This window comes from Scophthalmus maximus, chromosome 15 (assembly GCF_022379125.1).
Source record: "Scophthalmus maximus strain ysfricsl-2021 chromosome 15, ASM2237912v1, whole genome shotgun sequence".
Lineage (NCBI taxonomy): Eukaryota > Metazoa > Chordata > Actinopteri > Pleuronectiformes > Scophthalmidae > Scophthalmus > Scophthalmus maximus.
This window is the reverse complement of record NC_061529.1, coordinates 9,939,562-9,958,985: the sequence shown is the minus strand read 5'-3', so window position 1 is coordinate 9,958,985 and position 19,424 is coordinate 9,939,562. Positions and strand designations below refer to the sequence as shown.

Sequence of the window (19,424 nt, the reverse complement as noted above, 5' to 3'; positions counted from 1 at the left end):
AAATAAAAGAACTGGCATGCTTAACTCAGAGTATAATGGGTGCCAAACCAGAACGCACAGAAATGACAAAGTTGTCAGAAGAATAAATACAAACACCTTTAATTGGCTAATAACTTAAATCCATAAGCCTGCTATCAGAGTTACAAAAAAAAGCCTATTTTGCTAATAAGTCAAATGAAGACAGGTTCTGCAGTCAGCATTATAATCACGGAGGTAAAATTCCTAGGATATAAATCACAGCAAAATGGGTGGAATGACAATTGCCCCATTCATTTTTCCAAGAGGCTTATGCCCAAAACTTTATTTCAAGGGGTTTATTATTACCAAGACCCTCGAGTAACAAGGGCTCCACGACATGACCTAATAAATATTTAGATTTCATTTGGTAACAAGGAAAATGTTGACATCGATGGTATCAAATTACCTCATGAACCCATCCAACTGATATCGTGGGTCTTATAAAGTACATATGAAAACATTAGTACTGTCAGTGACAGTACAGTGACTACTTTGTTGCTGGTGTTATACAGTAACTACCACAAAGAGCCTCAGATGACCAGCAGAGCCACTATTGTGTGGCTCCAGCATGTACTGTACTCTCGAAGGCCATAACTATTCCTATATTACAGTTCCTCCGTGCTACCACATGGAGAGTGTCTCTGTGTGTCCTTATCAATCAAATGGCCCCTGAAGACTTTAACAGAATCTCTGTTTTTTCACTTTCAGTCATTCTAGAAATGCACCACTCTCTAAGAGACAGTTTCTGTGCCTGAACACATGATGTGAAATTATTATTTCTCAAATTGTTACATTACATTTCCCATTGAATTGATATTAATAGCATTTGAGGGTGACATATTTTGGAATGATATGAAAGAAATGTAAAGCACATAAGATGGGAAATTGAATCTGTATAATATAAATAAAGGATCTTTATGTTTGGTGACCACATTTGATCATGAATTATTTCAGTTTGTTATATAATATTGGACCTCAAATAGTGAATTACTCAATTGTTACTGAACTGATATTTAAACATTTGGGAGGCAAGCACATGATGGCTTTGGTTTTCTTTGTCTATTTCAAAATGTAGATTTTCTCTCTCTGAAAATGAAATGCCAATGTTCATTTTTACCAACAATAAAGAAAATCAAATTACATTTACTGAATATCTTCATTGTTAGCCCTCAGTTTCACCACATTTTTTGGGGTATGAGCACAGAGGTGATGGGTTTCATATTCATTTTTTAGTCATCGTTCTCTTCACCGCTTCACTCAATTTAAGAGCCACTAGATACAGAACCAGTAACTGCTTCATTTGCTGCAGGTGTCCCTGACTTGTTAATGCCCTAGTTCTTAGCCATCCAGAGCACCTTGGCTTTGAGCTGTGCAGAGCCTGGATATAGAGTATTGAGTATAGAGTGCACCCATGACCTGCTAACCTCACTGTCACCCTGGCTCTATCCTCTGCTGCGACAGTGCCTGTGTTGACATCAGAGCCCCTGAGAATACATCAGACTTTTGTTTCACCAAGCATGGCCGCCACATCATTTGCTCTACACCTGTGGGCTTTACATCCCTGTGGCTTTTATCCTCCTTCAGTTTATCCTCCTATCCAGATCAATACAAGAAGGGAGCCTAGAAAAACAAGGCAACATCACGAGAAGAATACATCTCGTGCCTTCTACTTATCATGAGTCTGCACATCTGACTTTGCTGTTGCATACCATGCAGAACTTAGGAAACATGGCATTATGCTTTGTTTTATGGATGCTCAAGAGGCTGTGAGGCAGCCATTGAGAAAGAGGATAGCTGCATGTCCTTGAACTAATTCCTTTCATTCTCAGCTGGTTGACTTTAATTCAGTGAACTGCTGTTACTTTAATGAACAGCCCTCTTTTCAGGTGGCTTATATATGTCCTAACATCTGCAGTATCTTAAACACACTCATCTGGTTTAAGATACAACCTTTCTCTCATCCGCTCGATCCATGATGATTTTTAATATTTATTTCTGGCGTGGCTGCGAAAAGTCTGATGTTTAATCAGAAGCTTGATAAGATAAAAGCTGTACGATCTTGGATATCTGATTGTAACTATTTTTAATCAGCAGATGTTTGAGATGGTCTTTTCGCTTAAAATGTCAATTCTCATTTAGCATGAAGAGGCCTCTGTTGGCCTGCAAGAATAATGTTGCTAGTGACCAATTACATTTGATTGATAGGACATTTTGTTTGATGTTAATGCTATTACATGTTGGATAAAGCCAAAGCAATATCACACAATGCAACCATTATCCACCTTATCAACAAGAATGAAATTACTACCAGTCATTGTAAGGTTTAGACACTGTCATAGTTTTGGTACAAATGCAATGACATAAGCCAAACATAAAATAAGCTTCATCACTTCTCTCTGATTTAACATGCCGTCCTCCACACTTATTGAATTACGAGTCTTAGGCCAAGGATTTATCACCAGAACAACCAAGGACGCAGGACATGGGAACTGTAAGTAAACACACAGATGAAATACAAAATAAATTCATATTCATCCTTGACATTTCAGATGTCGGAAACGAACAGATGGATACTCCTTAACAGCTCTTAAATATTCTTCCGTTCATTTCAGAACTTCTTCCATTCGTCCATCATCCAGTTTTTAACGTGCCACTGCACTAAAACAGTGAGTTTTGCTTTGATATATATAATGTAAGGTTAAGGATGAAAAAGACTACACCGAAAGTTGTTTTATTTGAATTTAGTTAGATTTATTATTGTTTTTAATTTCATTATTTTTAAGGATAACATGATTCCAGTTGTTCAGTATACAGTAGAGACATAGATACTATACATTTTACAATACATTGTATTAATGTGGTATCCAATACTGAACTGCATTTACTGACTGATTTAAGGCAGTTGATGATTGTTTCAATCATCTAGTGTGCAGATTATTATTTTTCTATTAATTAATTGTTTAATTAATCTAGACTGATGTCAAGATTTGTTGTCTGATTTTTGGGGGGGATTAAGTTAAATCTAATTTAAGATAACTCTCATATAATTTATTTAATGAATTTCCTAAGTAAGGGGCCACTTATCATATTGGAAGATCAGAGGCTTTGCAGATGGTTATCTGGACATGCTATTTAATTAGATTGTTTTGATTAAAATGAATATATGATTGAAAGGGGAAGGGGGGAGGGTCTAAAGTAATATCTTATTTTTTATTTGTAAAAAAATATTTTTTAAAATGTTGCTGTCTGTTCTCCTACAGTGATAATATCTTTAAAAAGTGATATTTCTGCTTTATCATTTTAATCACTTTGCTTTTCAAAATTCAATCAGAAGCATTACTATAATACCCCCAGGGCACTTACAGAGTTGCCTGTACAAATGTTCCATATGGAGTCAACCAAAATGACCAAGAAAATCCTAAACCAATGACTCTTCCCGCTTTGACATGACAAATGATAACAACGCTCAGTTACTAAGCACCAAAGACCCAGGGATTACATGTATCGTCCATAATCAGAATGGTGGGATGATGAAAATATGTTTACACTTTCTGGGGTTTGTTCTTATCATTTTGTGCCACAAAGGGATTATGGGGAAGGTGACAAAGAGGGCAGGGAGTCAGTGAGATCATTGATAAGGTTGATAGGTTTCACCCAATCCAGGAAGTTTCCAGGGACACTGGTATAAAATGAGATGGACTGAAGCAGAGGTCCTTAATATAAAGGAGTCCTGTTGTACCAAGTCACAAGGAAGGATCAACGTTCTCTCAACATGGTAATACTCTAATAATCTCTATGCATGACTTACACATTTGATTCAACAGGTTTTAAACTGACCATTTTCTTTTGTCTCTAGGTAACTGCTACAACCACAATGGGCTCAGTGAGATCAGCTGTACTGTCTTTTCTTCTGTTGTCTTTTTTTCTTCACATAGCTGATTCTTACCCCAACATCGACGCATCAAACAGTAAGGTTAATTTATAATACTTGCCTCTTTAAGCGAAATCTTACCATGTAGTTGTTAATACTGGTATTATAAAAATTCTGTAAAATTAGCACAATCTCCCTGTTGTCTGCAAGATTGTATGCTGCGATTTTTATCTCAGATCTCAAATGTTGCCAAATGTCTCAACCTGTGCATGATTCATAGTCGTCAGTGCTGGTTGTGTTACTGTCGTCTTTCTCAAGTGGGCTGTGAGGAGTGCAAGCTGAGAAAGAACTCTCTTTTCTCCGGGGACCATCCAGTCTACCAGTGCATGGGCTGCTGCTTCTCCAAAGCGTACCCGACACCACTCAAGACAATAAAGACAATGATGATCCCAAAGAACATCACCTCGGAGGCGACATGCTGTGTTGCAAAGAACAGCTATGAGGTAAAGGTTTAGACAAAACATGTTAGACACACAAAAATAAAAAAAAATTGTGCCTGAGACGATCACCTGATCACCTATTGGTAGCTATACAGTGTGAGTGCAATTGGTTTAAATATGGCCATGCACCCTTGTGACATATCATCCCTTTTCTCACTCAATGTTTCCTGTCCGTCACTACTGTTGCTCTCAATGAAGATAAAATGGCACAAGATATTTTCATTTAAAAACAGAAAACAAGAAATTGGTGGGACTGGAAGTATTGGCATGAACTAAATCCCTGCCAAATTCTGCAATTCTGGAACTATAATTCCTTTTAATGCTTCTTTAAACTTTATTTCTTATTTCTCAATCCACTGCCTTTATTTGACAGCTGTAATTTGATATATAAATGTTTTTCCCGCATGAAAGACCTATATGATAAGCCTCTTCATAAAATATGTTGTTCAAGATTAAACCAATGGATTCCTGTCTTTTGGGCTTGTGATCCTTTAGCAGTGTCTAGTCAGGGCCTGTTGTCACATTTCAGACATCAGTGTGTTGTTAGCAGATCCATCAAAGAGGCACTTCCCCTCAAACTCAGATGGTTTCGTTTAAGTAATTGTTCAATGTCCAAAGAGGTCAAATTCTCCAATATTTATCACTTAAAAATGAAAACAGATTAGTGTAGCAGAGTTTTGTTTATCTTCTTTCCTCTCCATTGACCAATAATTAATGAAATATGTGATAAGTCATCATTTCCATGGGCTTGTTTTATGCAGAATGAGCGCTTTTATTTTTGATTCAGGAAGTACATGTAGCTACATTGTACATTTGTTTGATCTTGCTCTGTTAATATTCCCTTCTTCCTTCACATCAGTCAGTCTTTCAGACAGATGTGGGTGTCGGCATAAAAGTGAGAAACCACACGGAATGCCACTGCAGCACCTGTTTTTTTCACAAGATATGACCAAAAAGAACCGGAGACCATTCAGCAGCGCTCGGCTTGGCGACAAGATGTGTTTCATTCAGTATCTAAAAACTCTTCTCTCATGTTTAAAGTATGCTCGTGAGATGACAGATAATATTTTTGTAGCAATTATGTGCCTGTGATGTGTAATTAGCCTGTGATTATGCATTGATAGATGTATATGATTGAAAAGCAATTAAAATATGCATCCAGATGTTGCATTTTCATTTTTACATTTCATTAAAGCCCATGCATCTGAGTGTGAGTGCGTGTGTCTGTGTGTGTTTGTGTGTGTGTGTGCGCACGCATTGAGAGCAGTTTTTGGAGTGTGACAATGATTGATTGCTCAGATGTATTGATTGATTTGCTAAATTAAAAAAAGAATATTAACAGGTAACAAGAGGTTGATTACATGTGTAATTATGTACATTCAGAATTGGGAGACAAAATATATGTCAAGTATCCTATTGAAAAATGTTTCAAATGCTACATGGATGAGCCAACATGGATGAAAAGTCTTTAAGAAATGAAGCATCTACAATTTCCCGATACACGAGTTAAGATTTTTTATTCCTATGTGATTGAAAACTTCAGAACAGCTCCAGAAATTTAAATCATTCTGAAATGTAATTCTTAGTAAATGCATCGACCTTGTGTTTGTGATGTGCCGAGATGCAGTGAAGGGCAAACCCTACCTGTTAATTTATCCATCTTCTGTGACTAACATTTAAACGCCTATGGCACACGTCATGTACAGCACGATGTCCATATTTCAGAAACATGATCACAACGCTTTTACTGTACGTCACTTACAGAGTAACATCCTGTGGTTACATGCTGCCCTTTGGGTCGAGAGTTTTTTCCGCTGACTGACCTCTGTTTATGAACATCTGCCCATGCTGAAGCGTCAGTGAGCAAGTCACACTGCATCAGGGCCATTGCGAGGATTACCCTGCAGTCTGTGGGACGAGAGAGGCAAGCACATTGTTCGAGTGTGAACATTCGGGGGCTGGATGGAAACTTTAGAGAAAATATAAAAGACTTTGGTGCAAGCTGAGGTTTGCTGAGGTCTGTTTGATGACTTTCACTGTCCGGGGGTCACAGTTTACCCAGCAGTATCTTTACCTGGGCTGTATAACATGGGGCGTTCAGGGAAATCCAGAAATCTAAATTACACTGAGATTAGCTGGTGAACACATACAGTATATCACGTCCACCCTGTGTGAGTCAGGTCATGGATGCTTTGTTGACATGGGGGGAGGTAAATGTATGTGTGTGTGTGTGTGTGTGTGTGTGAATGTGTGCTCTCACCCCCCACCCCTGCGTGCGCGTGCGTGTGCGGGTCTGGCGGCGTAACATCTGTGCGTACGCGGTCGTGATTGTTGTGAAGATGGCGGAGGGGGAGACAGAGAAGGAATATGACACACGGAAAGCTATCGAGCAGCTCCGAGAGCGGTTCCAGGGTCTGACCGCGGCTCTGAAGGAGAGCTCGCAGTCTCCGCTGGAAGCCTCGCTGCACTTCTGCCAGGAGTTCTGCCAGGTTAGCCCCGTTGTCCCGCTGCTCATCCCGGCCAGCCTGCAGCCCCTCTGGCTTCCTGGCCGAGGATGCGCGTCTACGTTCTGCTACAACAATGTAGCCACGGCGGCTAGCTGCCGAGCTAGCTGCCTAGCATTTCGAGATGGGCTGGAAAAAAAGCCTCCTCGGCGGTTTTCGGCCGCTCCCTCGGTGATGTTCGTCCGCGGCGTGTTCTTATGTGTGAAGTCCGACCGTCCGCGTGGCTCCAAGTCACGGCGATATGCGCGCACCGTGCACGTACTGCTCGTATTTTCCAGGCCAGAGAGCTAGGAGCAGATGAACGTTGCTAGCTGGTATGCAGGGTCCCCCTGTCCTGTGCAGTGGTCATGCTGTGCAAAAAAAAAAAAAAAAAAATGGATAGCTACGTTAGCGAGATTTTACAGGGCGATTGCACTGATGTGCACAGAATTAAATGACCGCGCTCGCGGTGGGAGATGTAATGTCGGCGTTATAACCCTGCATCTGCACGCGTGTCCCAGTTTTTTTAGTTTGGTGTGAAAAGGGTCTACTTCGGCGACGCTGTTCCATTGTAGCGAATGATCAATGATATTTTTTTCCAAGGTGCTAGCCCAGGCCTCTCGCACTAATTAATCCGGCTAACCACACGAGGGGAGATGTGCATTACAGCCGCATAACCGGCACCAGTTTAAAAAAGAAAGAAGGAAAAAAAAAGAAGCAAAAGATGTGAAATGGATGTGAGTGTTGTAGCGGCCGATCGCTCTGCAGCTGGCTGCGACCGTGATTTAAAAGGGGAAAGTGTGGCAGTGGTCACTGACTCCATTACGCATCCGTCCTCATTAATTTTGCCTTAACCACGAAAAAAACCCCATAGTGAGACCTCTCACGTTCACCTGCGATCACAGCGATCGTGGAACATTATCAAGTGTGAGATGATCGTGTCGGTTTTATTTTTTTCTCGTTTGTGTTCCACGCGAACAGGCACAGAGGAATTCGGTCATCTGAAAAGTTATTCGTGGAAAAAACCGGTGGGGTGGGTTGGCCAGCCTCGCACTGAAAGTTGTAGTGGTCTGCACTTTTAATGGTCGTGATGGAGATTTGTCCCAGCGAAGTGGAGCGAGTTGCGGCGATAACAGTCGATCGGGATGAGACGGATCTGTGTGTGTGTGTGTGTGTGTGTGTGTGTGTGGAAGAAGTGGAGGGATTTTTCATTGATGCAGTTTAGGCCTTACTCTTGATGAGTGATGGAAAAAAAGGGGGGGGGGGGGTAAAAAGCCCTTTTTTTGCAGAAGGACTCATAACTTTGTTGCTTTGTTGTTTCACACACTGTGTTAGTTGTATAATTATCATATTATAACATTGTAAATATTCAGCATAGTAAAAAATTGTTCGGGTAGTTTATGACTTTTTTGTTTCGTTGTTTAAAAGTTAGCTGTGGCTCTTTTTTTTGAAAAAAAAAAAGAAAGAAAAGATAACTGCCAATCTTTTTATGTTATGAATCCTTAATTGCCAATATGCTTTTGGCTTCGGAGGCGTTAGATCGGCTATCCTCACCAAACGAGTTTGATTTTGGCAGCGTCTGCTGCCACAAGTATGCAGCCTGCAATTTTCTTCTGTCGTCAAAGCCAAGATTACTAAGCATAATTTGTCTATATGTAATTACACCTTGACAAATGCTTTGGTTCACTGAACTATGGAAAGTGTAAATACGTCTTTATCAAGGTCAGAAGTAGTCAATGATTAAACAAGGGATTCATATAACTGTTATTTCCAGTTTTAAATAATCTGCAGGTTAGTTTTTTTTCCCCCTCTTTAGGTAAATGGATTGTTTTAGGCTATGACATGTTAGGAAATAGTGAAAAACAAATCACGATTGCAAGTCAAATGCGACATACGGAAATATGTAATTTTAATCCAGTTCGTCACCAAAGATCCCAAGAAAAATTCAGTTAACGGTTATGTTATGTAAAACATAGAGTTAGTTATTCATTGACAATCAACATTGTTAAAACAAAAAATATCGATTTGTTTATTTTGAAACTGAGACTTTTCTAAGCTGTGCAGCATCAGCCGTTGTCATCGTAACATTTGAATGTTTATTCCAGGTCCTCGTTGAACATGCTGGCCGTTGGAAAACTGATGAAGATCCACTGCCTTTGCTGGAGGTCTACACTGTGGCCATCCTCAGCTTCGCTAAGGCCGCCTCCTGTCTCTCCTCGGAATGTGAAAACGTGCCACTCCTACTTGAAAAGTTAGCACTGTGAGTTGAAACTGTTGACGTCCATGTCACCAGCAATCAGAGGTTTTAAATCCTGTATTGAATTTTCTCATCCTTTCAAACATCATCTCTCCTATGAACCTTTTCTGTAACATGTGTTATACGTTAACGACGTACACATAATACGTAGAAAAGTATCTGTTCTTAGTTCAGATTTTAGTGCTTAATGTGAAACAGATTGGGACACAGGTTTTGGACGAGCATGTGACATTAGACATAACAGCGTTTGCTTTGCAGTTCCACCGTTGTAGTTATGTGCAGCTTTGCGCAGAGACTTTCCTGCGATATACTGTCATCGATTTAAATGTTGAACTTCATTTACGCTTCCAGTAAGAATAAGAATAAAATAATAAAACAAAAAACGCCCAGATCCCCAAGGAAATTTAGATATGAAAAGTTTTTAAATATTCTGCAGTCTAAAAGAACAATTCAGCTATTTGCACAATGTTGATGAAGGCCAAGACCTCGATACAGAATAGAAATGTAGGCTGCCTCTTGAGGAGCTCCGACATATTTGGGATGAGCTACAGAGCAACGTTTTCACATGGATGCAAAGCACGCACAAAAAATGTAAGGATAATGTCAAGGATGCAAGTACTTATCAATTATAATGGCTGATTTTGGTCCTTCATATTTATTGTTGTTCTTCATTACTACAAACTCACACCAACACTGACAGATGTAATATGAGATAGATGTGTCCCACTGCCGCTGATGATTTATAACCCCCATTTTTTACTGTTAGTCATCCTCACACACACACACACACACACACTGACTTTACAGTGCCATACTTATTCTTGCATGGTTACCCTTCATTTGTGAAGTGCAAGCACACCCTTGACCTATATCTGGCTTTAACAAACTGCCGTGTTGGATTCACAGGAGCTGTGCAGAGCTGCTGCTCCTGCTGCCCCACAATGTCCCTGGTGCCTTATGGGAGGAGTTTCAGTCCTCCATGAAGGTCAGTATCCCAACGGTCGTAAGCACACTTTTTCTGAGGCTTATCTTTGCAGTTATAAGCAAAGAAATGTTGTTTAGTAATTAGCGCGGATATTGGTTTGTCTCAGCGTTGAGGAAATAACACATTGGTTGAAATGTATGGAGCTGTAGTTTCTCTTTACATGCATTTATTTGATGCTGACTCAAATTCAATTCAGTAACGCAGTTGAAACAATTATTTAGACACATTTTCAGTGTGATATTTTAAGTATGACTCACTGACGCTTTAGTAATTTTGTTACTACATATTCATTTGTCTTCTGCTGCAGTTGGCACACGGCCTTTTGCAAGAAAGTGGGAGCACACAGCTCTGCCTGCTCGCAGTCCTGGCGGAGCAGGATGGCGTCTGGGCCAACACCACACTAAGCGGCATCCTGTCCAATCAAAACCCTCAAACTGAGCAAGGTTAGTTTCCCCCCTTAGATGTACATGGGTTTGAAGATGCACCTCACTAACTTGTCCCGTTATAATCTCATGAAATTAAAATGGTTCAGTGTATGTTCTGTTGTTGTCTGAGCTGCCTCTTGTGGAGTTTGTCACATTTTGTCTCTGTCTTTTTTTTAAACAATCTGTCTCTTAGTTCACGAGTATCTCGAGTTGGAAGGTCCCTCGCTTCTGAATATGCGAATAAAGCACCTAATCAAAGTGGACAGTGTTGATAAGGCTGCTGTCCTCGCAAAGATGTGCTCAGAGTATCCGGGATATGAAGGAAAAGGGAACTTCAAACAAACCTACTTGCTTTGCATCTGCATGACAAAAAATCAGGAGCAGCTAATGGAAGAGGTTAAGAAATGACACACAGCAACACTGTTTTTTTGGACACACACACACACACACACACACACACAATTTTAACAACTAATTGATCAGTAAAGCAAAAAGTTTTGTGTTACAAGATTGTCATTAAAGGGTAGTTTTACATTAAATTATTAAATAAAACAATTCATCAATTTCACTGAAAAATGACTGTTATTATTATTTATATTGATGGTCTAACAGTATTGCTAAACGTGGCATTTAAACTGAATTATTTCCCTCTTTCTTCCCAAAAGATTGCGTCAATAGACTGCAAAGATGCTCTTGAAATGATCTGCAACTTGGAGTCAGAGGGAGACGAGAAAGGAGCTCTCTGCTTATGTTCTGCCTTTCTCAAGCGACAGCTCCTTCAAGGAGAAGTTTACTGTGCCTGGTAAGTGTTTGTTTCAGCTACATATTCAAAGAACACCTTGTAATGCACTTGTTATGGAAAAAATTATTTGTGTAATAGACGTATGTCTGAACTGAATTATCTCTGTGACAAAGATCTCCACACTCTTGAGCCGTATTGGAGATGCTCACTGTGTATTTGTGTGTCTTTTAGTATCTTAATGCTTCAGGGAAGAAGACCAAGTGTGATTGAATGAATTAATAAGAATATGAATGACTTGCTGTCTCAAATACTTGAGTGCTCTGCATCAGCAACAGTTCGATTAAAACAGAAGAGTGCATAAGTACCGGTTTAGATTTCTGTAACCTGAATACATTTACATTTTCTTTTCAAATAGAGCTATAACAATTAGTCGATCATCAAGTGTTTTGATTATTGATTAGTGATCTTAGGCCATTTAGAACAAACATTTGAAAGCTCCAGGTCATTAGACATGAGAATTTACTGTTTTTGTATGCTTAAATTATAGTTGAATTAAATTGTTGAGGTTTGGGGCTATTGCTCAGACAAAACATGACACTCGGAATTGGAATTGAAGAAATTTAAATGTATTTCTAAAGTTTCAAATTAATAATCGATAATAATCAAAAGGATTTTTGTTGTGTTTGTTACGTTTTCCAGGGAACTCACACTGTTCTGGAGTAAGCTACTCATGCGTTTAGAGTCGTCTGCCGAGCATTTTCTTGGGCAAGGCAAAGAGATGGCTCTTCTGTGCAGAAGTGTCTGTCACATTCTGTTCCTCATCAAAGTAATCCAAAATGAGGTAAGAAAAACAGTCGACACATTTGTAGCTTACAGGAGAACTTTGACATTTCTGTTCACATGACGTAGCATCTGTTAACACGTCCTTAAAATCGAATCTGTTGCATTGACATTTCCCCTTTTATTTGCATAGGTCGGAGAGGTGGGGCTTCCAGTTTGCGTGGAAATGTGCATACAAGCTCTGAAAATGACCTCCAGTGACCACAAGGACAGCAAATCTACCATCTGCAAGACCATTTCCTGCCTCTTGCCAACTGATCTAGAGGTGAAGCGTGCATGCCAGCTGACAGAGTTCCTCCTCCAGCCTACCGTTGACTCGTATTATGCTGTGGAGTCACTGTACAACGAACCCGACCAAAAGCCAGAAGAGGATGGGAGTCTACGAGTGCCCAATTCTTTACGCTGCGAGTTACTGCTGGCCTTGAAGACACAGTGGCCTTTTGATCCAGAGTTCTGGGACTGGAAAACACTGAAACGCAACTGCTTGGCACTGATGGGCGAGGAGGCTGCTATTGTGTCATCTATTGACACACTCAATGACACAGACGAACAAGAAGTGGAAAGTGCACTTGACAAGCTCCCTGAATACAGAGACCTGGAGGATTTTCTGTTAACCACTACAAATGAACTCAATGAAATCACAGATGAAAAAGAAAAAAACAGAGAGGCTAAAAAACTTCGGGAGCAGGGTTTTGTCTCTGCTCGGTTCAGAAATTGGCGAGCCTACATGCAGTATTGTGTTTTGTGTGATAAGGAGTTCTTGGGTCACAGAATTGTTCGCCACGCTCAGAAGCATTTCAAAGATGGAGTGTACCTTTGTCCGATTTGCGCGGACAGTTTTGAGAGTAGGGAGGTTTTAGAGCCACATGTAGCATCGCATGTAAAGCAATCTTGCAAAGAGAGACTAGCTGCAATGAAAGCTGCAAGGAAGGTAACCAAACCACCTCAGTCCCCTAAAAGTCCTGCAAAGAATTCAAAGGTTGCCGCAAAGACAAACACGAGTCCTGTTAAAATTGAAGCTCAAGTTGGGGACCAATTGGTGCCTCCTGTTAAGTTAGAACAAACTACATCTGACACACAGATAAGTCAAGACTGTTTCTGTCCTGTGAAAAACTGTTCCAAGGCTTTCAAGTTTTTCCGTAACCTCATGGCTCATGTCAGATCTCACAAGGACGATGAAGAGGCCATGAGATTTTTAGAGATACAAAAACAGAAAGTAGTGTGCCAGTACTGCAGACGACAGTTTGTTAATGTCCGGCATCTTAACGATCATTTGCAGATGCACTGTGGAAGCAAACCATACATCTGCATACAGTTGGATTGTAAGGCCAACTTTAACTCCCATTCTGAGCTTCTCATGCATAGGAAAACACACCCAGAATTTAAGGCCCAATGCATGTTCCCTAACTGTGGCAACGTTTTCAGTGAGGCCTACTTGCTGTATGATCATGAGGCTCAGCATTACCTCACCTACACCTGTCAAACGGATAACTGTGGTAAAATATTCTACTCACAGTCTCAGTTCTTGTCTCACCAAGAGAATCATTGTCCAAATGACACCGTAAACAATTTACCCGTCACAATTCAAAACGCTCCTGTCACTCCAAAAGTCGAACCACCCCCACAGAGCACCCCAGGCAAAGAAGACACATGTGCGGCTGTGGTTTGCCTTGAAAGGATTAATACAGATGTTTATGTAAAAGAAGCGTCACAGGCAAACTCATCACCGTGCAGATCACCAGAGGTCGCTTATGAGCCTGGTCCTGTGAGAGTGAAACACTCGATTGAAAGCATGCTGAATCAAGCGGCTGAGATGGAAATGAAAGGACCAGAGAAATGCTACACTCCGCTGACAAACCCCTATGCAGCACCAGCTGATGCAAAACTACCACCAGAGGCTCCGCATGTGCAGCACAATGTGGCTGGGCAAGGTGAGATTCCTCCTGAATATCCTGTCCCCAGTGCAACGAACCCTGTGGCAAGTCAGCAAGGGGAGGGGCACAATAATGTACAAGGTAATGATTTTCCAAAAGTGATACCACAGATAATGTCTCCAAGTCAAATCAAGACAGAAATTCCATCCTCGCTGCAAGGATATCCTTCCAGCACGCCTGCTGTTACTGCTGGCAATGAAGAGAACCTGCATTGCTGCCCATATAATGACTGTACAAGGGCATACAGTACAAACAAAAGTCTGTCGAGGCACGTGAAGAAGCAACACCCTGAAATATTTGAAGACTGGAAGTTAGCAAAGAAATACAACAAAGTGGCCAAAATTACAGCAAAAAAGACCCCAAGTGGACCAGCTTCACCAAATCCGCCTCCGAACGCGGGGAACAGGCCGTCAAATCAGCCAGGAACACTATGCAATAAACCGAGGATGCAGCAAATGGATTACCCAGTGGGATGTTCAACGTCACCTGCCCAATGTTATCCTGGATCAATGGAGCCTGTGCCGATCACTCCAATGGTGAACCCCACACTGTACCCATCATGGGGAAGCCCAAACAATCCCAGTGGAATGATGCAGTCAGACATGTCCCAGTCATGGTCCTCACCTCCCATGAATAACTGCTATCCAGACAACTTTAACATGAATGACTACCCCTCTCGCAACTACCCTCAATGGCAGGCAGACCCTTACCAAACCACGACACCTCTTCCATCTGATAGAGATAATTCAATGGCAGCTATAGTTGGTCCTACTATGTCACAGGCTCCCTCAGATTCCAGTTTGATGTCTCAGTATGTGTCTAGTTCTCTGATGCTTGATAATGGAGGGCACGTGCATAACGGAGGGCATCAGTATGGACTTGTGAACCCTGAGGGCAGTGGAGACGTTGTGAGAAAAAACAGTGCAAGTATGACAGGACAGTTGGATAATGGAAATAGTATCTCAACAATTGACAGCCTCCCTGAAGGGAGTTACCACACTCCGTATGCTCAGAGTGAAAACTCCAGTCCTACTCCAGGCTCATCAGTTAATATTCCCATCAAATGTCTGACCCCAGAACCCCAAGTTGCATCAAACCCCACAACTGAAATCATTAAAACAGAGAATATATCAACTCCTGGTTACGACCAGATGGACAACTCTGTGGATGGCATGCTCAGCCCACAAAGTGCTATCCAAACTGATTTCCCTTATGATGAGGACTGTCCTAATGCTGAATGTGAAGCTCACCCGCCTGATGAAAAGGGTGTCGACCCCGACGTGCAGAAAGGAAAACGCAGCAGGTTGAGTAAGCGAACCAAATGGCCTGCAATCATAAAGGATGGCAAAGTAATTTGCAGGAGGTGCTTCAGAGAGTTCACTAGCACCAAATCTCTTGGAGGTCACCTGTCTAAACGCTCACAGTGCAGACCTTTAGATGAAATCGACCTGACGGCTGATCTGCCCACATCATTTCTGGATTTCCTCAATGACCCGCATGTCCCTGACACCAATGGAGCCGCGTTTAACATGTCAAATGGTGATTTCTCACAGGAATCTTGCAGCTTGACCACTTTGACTTCACCTATGGCGTTGAAACAGGAGCCCCAAAATCTAAATATAATGGACTATTCTAACTCCTTTACAGTTTCCCCTGAAAACCAGCAAGAGAAGACCGTCGAGCTGGCTAATCCAGGGATTGCTGTACCTTATCAAGAGGATCACCTGATGGAAATTTCACATGCCTTCCAAAGGTTGGATTTGATTGAGGCTGCTCAAGAGAAGATGCGGAGTGCACTGGCCTTAGAGCAAAATACCAGTCACTGTAAGACAGCCGCTGACATAGAAAAGAGGAAAATCCTGAGTAAAAGTGATGACAAGCCCGCTGAAAAGGTACCGAAACCTTTTAAATGTGACCAGGATGATTGTGAATGTTCATTCATGACAAAGGAGGCGTTATTCAAACATTTGTGTAAGATGCATGATTATTCAAATGAAATGATCGAGGAATTGAAAAGAACACCATCCAAACTGTCTCCGTACCCCTGTCAGATTTGCCCCAAAACATTCACAAGGACCACAGGGCTGAGAATTCACTATGAAAAGGTCCATCGGTTGTCAAAGACGGAAATGCAGAAGCTGAGGATCAGTGCTCGAAACAGGCGTGTGTTTAGACTTAACAAAGATGATGCATCAAATAGCCGTGCAACCACTGATGTCAACACCAGCTGCACGTCACAACCGGCACCTGTAATACCTGCTATTAAACAGGAACCACTTGACATTGCGATTGCACCTCAAACAGACGATGAAAACAACCCTGAAGTTCATCAAATCATTTCACCAGGAGACGCAGTGAAAGAGGGCTTCACACCCGAGGTGTCAACTGTCACAAGACTACCATCGCCTCAAAACTATTTGAATGATGGGTCGTTTGGTGAGGTGGCCCCAGTCGCTGAACAAACCCCGGAGCAAACTGAAGTGGCTGTTGTAAACCTGAGTCCAGATGTGAATCATAAATCTAATTTAAAAGAGAAACTCAGTCCAGCTGGCAAAGCAATGGAGCAGCGAGGAAAACCCGATGCTGCATTGAGCAAAATAAAAGAGCCAACATCCTGCTCTCCTACTGCCTCTGCTTCATCCTCCCCAGAGAAACCCAGCAGCTCCAAAAACACACCAACTAAGGATGAGTCCCTGAGGAAAGAGAAACTTCAGAGAAGGCTCAGCCTCAAAATGTGTGAAACAGACGCGTACAGTCCATATAGACCATATCGCTGTGTTCATGAAGGATGCACTGCTGCGTTCACCATCCAGCACAATTTGATTCTCCATTACAGGGCCATGCATCAGGCATCTCTGCCCGCCACCAAACCTGAAGCTGATGCTGAAAAGCCTATTGTTCAAAATGGACCAGAGAGCAGTCCGACCATAGGAAAAGACAATGAGGTCAGGTGTCAAGTGAAAAACTGTTCAAGGGTGTTCATGGGAATCACAAGGTTAGTGCAGCATTACCTCTTACTTCACAAGTTCACCCGGGACAAGGCCACCGCCATGATGGCCAGCATGACCATAGGGACGTTCAACTGTGACCGGCCCGAGTGCGCACTCCCTTTCACCTCTGTGGAAAACTACATCGAGCACATTAAGAATTACCACAAGGAAATCGCCATCTCTGAGAGCGGCTCAGTTGACCAAACTTTCAGGTGCGAATATGAGGGATGCGACCGCATTTACACTACAAAATCAAACCTCCTCCGTCACCTGATCAAAAAGCATGAATATGTTTATGATCCCAAAGCAAGTGATGGAAGAAGGACTAAGTCAATAGGGCTTTTCCCAGGGGCTAATGGGAAAGAGAATGTAGAAAACAAATTCAAAATGAAGAAGAAAAACTCTAAAAAGAAAGAAGGGAAGTCCATTGAACATTGGACTAGTTTTGGAAAACCAACACTAAAAGCCCACGAGGAGGCATCAGCTATGTGCACCAAGAAGTCCCCTCTTCAGTACCCATGCATGATTATAGGCTGTGATGCAGTTGAGCGGGCTGAAAGGAATATATTTAAGCATTACACCACTCATGGCCTCACAGAAAGATACATTGAAGACCATAGGAGTCAGTTCATTTTCTGCAAAAAGTACTCGCGCGCCAGATTCAAAGATGCAAATAAATCAGAGGGCGCGTCAAGCTCATCCTCTGAGGAGACGGATCCAGACGAGTCCAGTGACCAGAAAACAGATGAGCTGATGGACAGAACAAGCCAAGAAGACAGCAAGCTGTCCAACGACGATAGTGCAGAATCTCAAGCTTCCACTGGTACAGAAGGGGGAACTAAAAGAGGACGTCCCAGAAAACCTGCACATCCCACACCAGCTTGTCCGGAGAGGATGCAGACACTTAGGAACCGTTCGACTGTTAACAGTTCAAGAGAGAACTCAAATCCTGGTACCCCCTCGGCCCAAGAACAACATGATGATGTGGTTATGTCAGGGTCTTTCAAGCCTTTAGGACTTGAGGACTCCTTCCTTAAGTTCTTGGAAACCTCAGAGACGACCCACTCCACCAAACGGAAATCAAATGACAAACCTGGTGCCGAACTGCCGTCCAAAAGACAACAAACTCACAAACAGAAATCTGCAATGAGAAGTAAAATAGCGGATGAATTTAGAGGCTGTGAAAATCTTGTAGACTTCAGAAATCCCCTAAATCTCAAATCAGTGAGCAATGTCAAGATTGTCATGGATAAAACATTTTCGGACGGTGCTGATCTTTTGTTAAAGCAGCTACAAGACATGAAGCCCATAGTGATAATAAAAAAGTGGCTTTACAGTGGATCATAGTCCGAAATTTTGTTTTCAACTCAATCTCACTCAGGATTTGAGAAGTTATGCTGCAGAATGGTTTGTTTGTAAATGCATCAGATTTCCAACTGTTAACAATAATGGTCACAGTTAACAACGAAACGGACTATTTTGTACCTAATGAAAAAATGTCTTGGATGATTTTAAGTATGTATGTTAGTCATAATAACCAGGTAATCTTTAGGGCATAGATTTTAGAAACTTGTTTGTATTTATGCTTAGTACTGAAGATGTTTTTTTTTTCTTTTGCTAAATGGAGACTTTTAAAGAAAAACTGTTTTTATATATCCCTATGGGATTTCAAGTTCTGTTTGTATTTATTTTATCCTTTTTCAACACTAGTAGACCTATCTGTAATATTTACATGTCTTCCACAAAGTGTTCAATAAAATGTTACTTTTTAAAATGTTACGTTTTTATTAACAGAGTTTAGATTACAATAGATACAATTTATTCACAAGGATATCTGTATGTATGCATTGTCTCGCTGGTATACAGTAATTGTTTAAATATAGAAATAAAAAATTCCTGAATTTCTGACAGCATTAGAGAAACTTCAAAATAATAATCTTGTTGTCTTCATATTTTTTTTAAACAAAAAGCACATAAAAAATAATTATGCTGAATTTATTCACTAGAAATCTATACAATAAAGTTGTAGACTAAATATGAACAGGGTTAAATAAAACTTTTTTTTTTCGAGGGACCTTAACCATCTTGTATACAGGACATTAAAATTATTGACAGATGCAGGTAAATATTTAATATATGGCAACACAAATCAAAACACACAAGTTGAAATACAGGTCCAACGCTATTAACATTACTTTGTAATTATGTATTTATGTTAATATTATTTATCATATTTACATTAATACGCATTATGGGTGCAACATTTTTGCCATCTATGGGTATGAATATGAAACAGTAGGGAGACCACGGGGAACGAGGTTGTTCAAGATCGCAATGTTAAAATACAGCTACGGCAATTAAAACTGCAGAGAGATACGA

At 41.1% G+C, this 19,424-nt stretch overlaps 2 protein-coding genes and 1 long non-coding RNA gene across 3 annotated transcripts; 2 read left to right on the top strand and 1 right to left on the bottom strand.

Moving 5' to 3' along the window:
• Positions 1-3,685: 3,685 nt before the first annotated feature.
• On the top strand, positions 3,686-5,552 carry cga (glycoprotein hormones, alpha polypeptide). The gene is made up of 4 exons (XM_035610583.2): positions 3,686-3,793; positions 3,875-3,986; positions 4,208-4,392; positions 5,249-5,552. Exons 1-4 carry the CDS (start codon positions 3,791-3,793, stop codon positions 5,336-5,338), a joined length of 390 nt encoding a protein of 129 aa, XP_035466476.1. The 5' UTR covers positions 3,686-3,790; the 3' UTR covers positions 5,339-5,552.
• A 337-nt stretch (positions 5,553-5,889) lies between these two features.
• LOC118286266 lies at positions 5,890-7,503 on the bottom strand. The gene is made up of 2 exons (XR_004785350.1): positions 7,370-7,503; positions 5,890-7,243 (listed from the first exon to the last, which is right to left on the bottom strand). It is a non-coding gene; the product is annotated as an uncharacterized LOC118286266 (long non-coding RNA).
• Positions 6,703-18,819, top strand: znf292a (zinc finger protein 292a). The gene is made up of 8 exons (XM_035610506.2): positions 6,703-6,878; positions 8,978-9,132; positions 10,036-10,114; positions 10,422-10,557; positions 10,733-10,935; positions 11,205-11,341; positions 11,981-12,122; positions 12,255-18,819. Exons 1-8 carry the CDS (start codon positions 6,729-6,731, stop codon positions 18,390-18,392), a joined length of 7,140 nt encoding a protein of 2,379 aa, XP_035466399.2. The 5' UTR covers positions 6,703-6,728; the 3' UTR covers positions 18,393-18,819.
• The last annotated feature ends 605 nt before the right edge of the window (positions 18,820-19,424 follow it).

Excerpts from the sequence above, each read along its gene's own strand:
- cga (XM_035610583.2), top strand. Across the intron at positions 3,987-4,207 it reads CAACATCGACGCATCAAACA|TGGGCTGTGAGGAGTGCAAG; the intron begins GTAAGGTTAATT and ends GTCTTTCTCAAG. Across the intron at positions 4,393-5,248 it reads TTGCAAAGAACAGCTATGAG|TCAGTCTTTCAGACAGATGT; the intron begins GTAAAGGTTTAG and ends CCTTCACATCAG.
- znf292a (XM_035610506.2), top strand. The coding sequence starts at position 6,729 with ATGGCGGAGGGGGAGACAGAGAAGGAATATGACACACGGAAAGCTATC. Across the intron at positions 9,133-10,035 it reads CTACTTGAAAAGTTAGCACT|GAGCTGTGCAGAGCTGCTGC; the intron begins GTGAGTTGAAAC and ends TTGGATTCACAG. Across the intron at positions 10,936-11,204 it reads AGGAGCAGCTAATGGAAGAG|ATTGCGTCAATAGACTGCAA; the intron begins GTTAAGAAATGA and ends TCTTCCCAAAAG.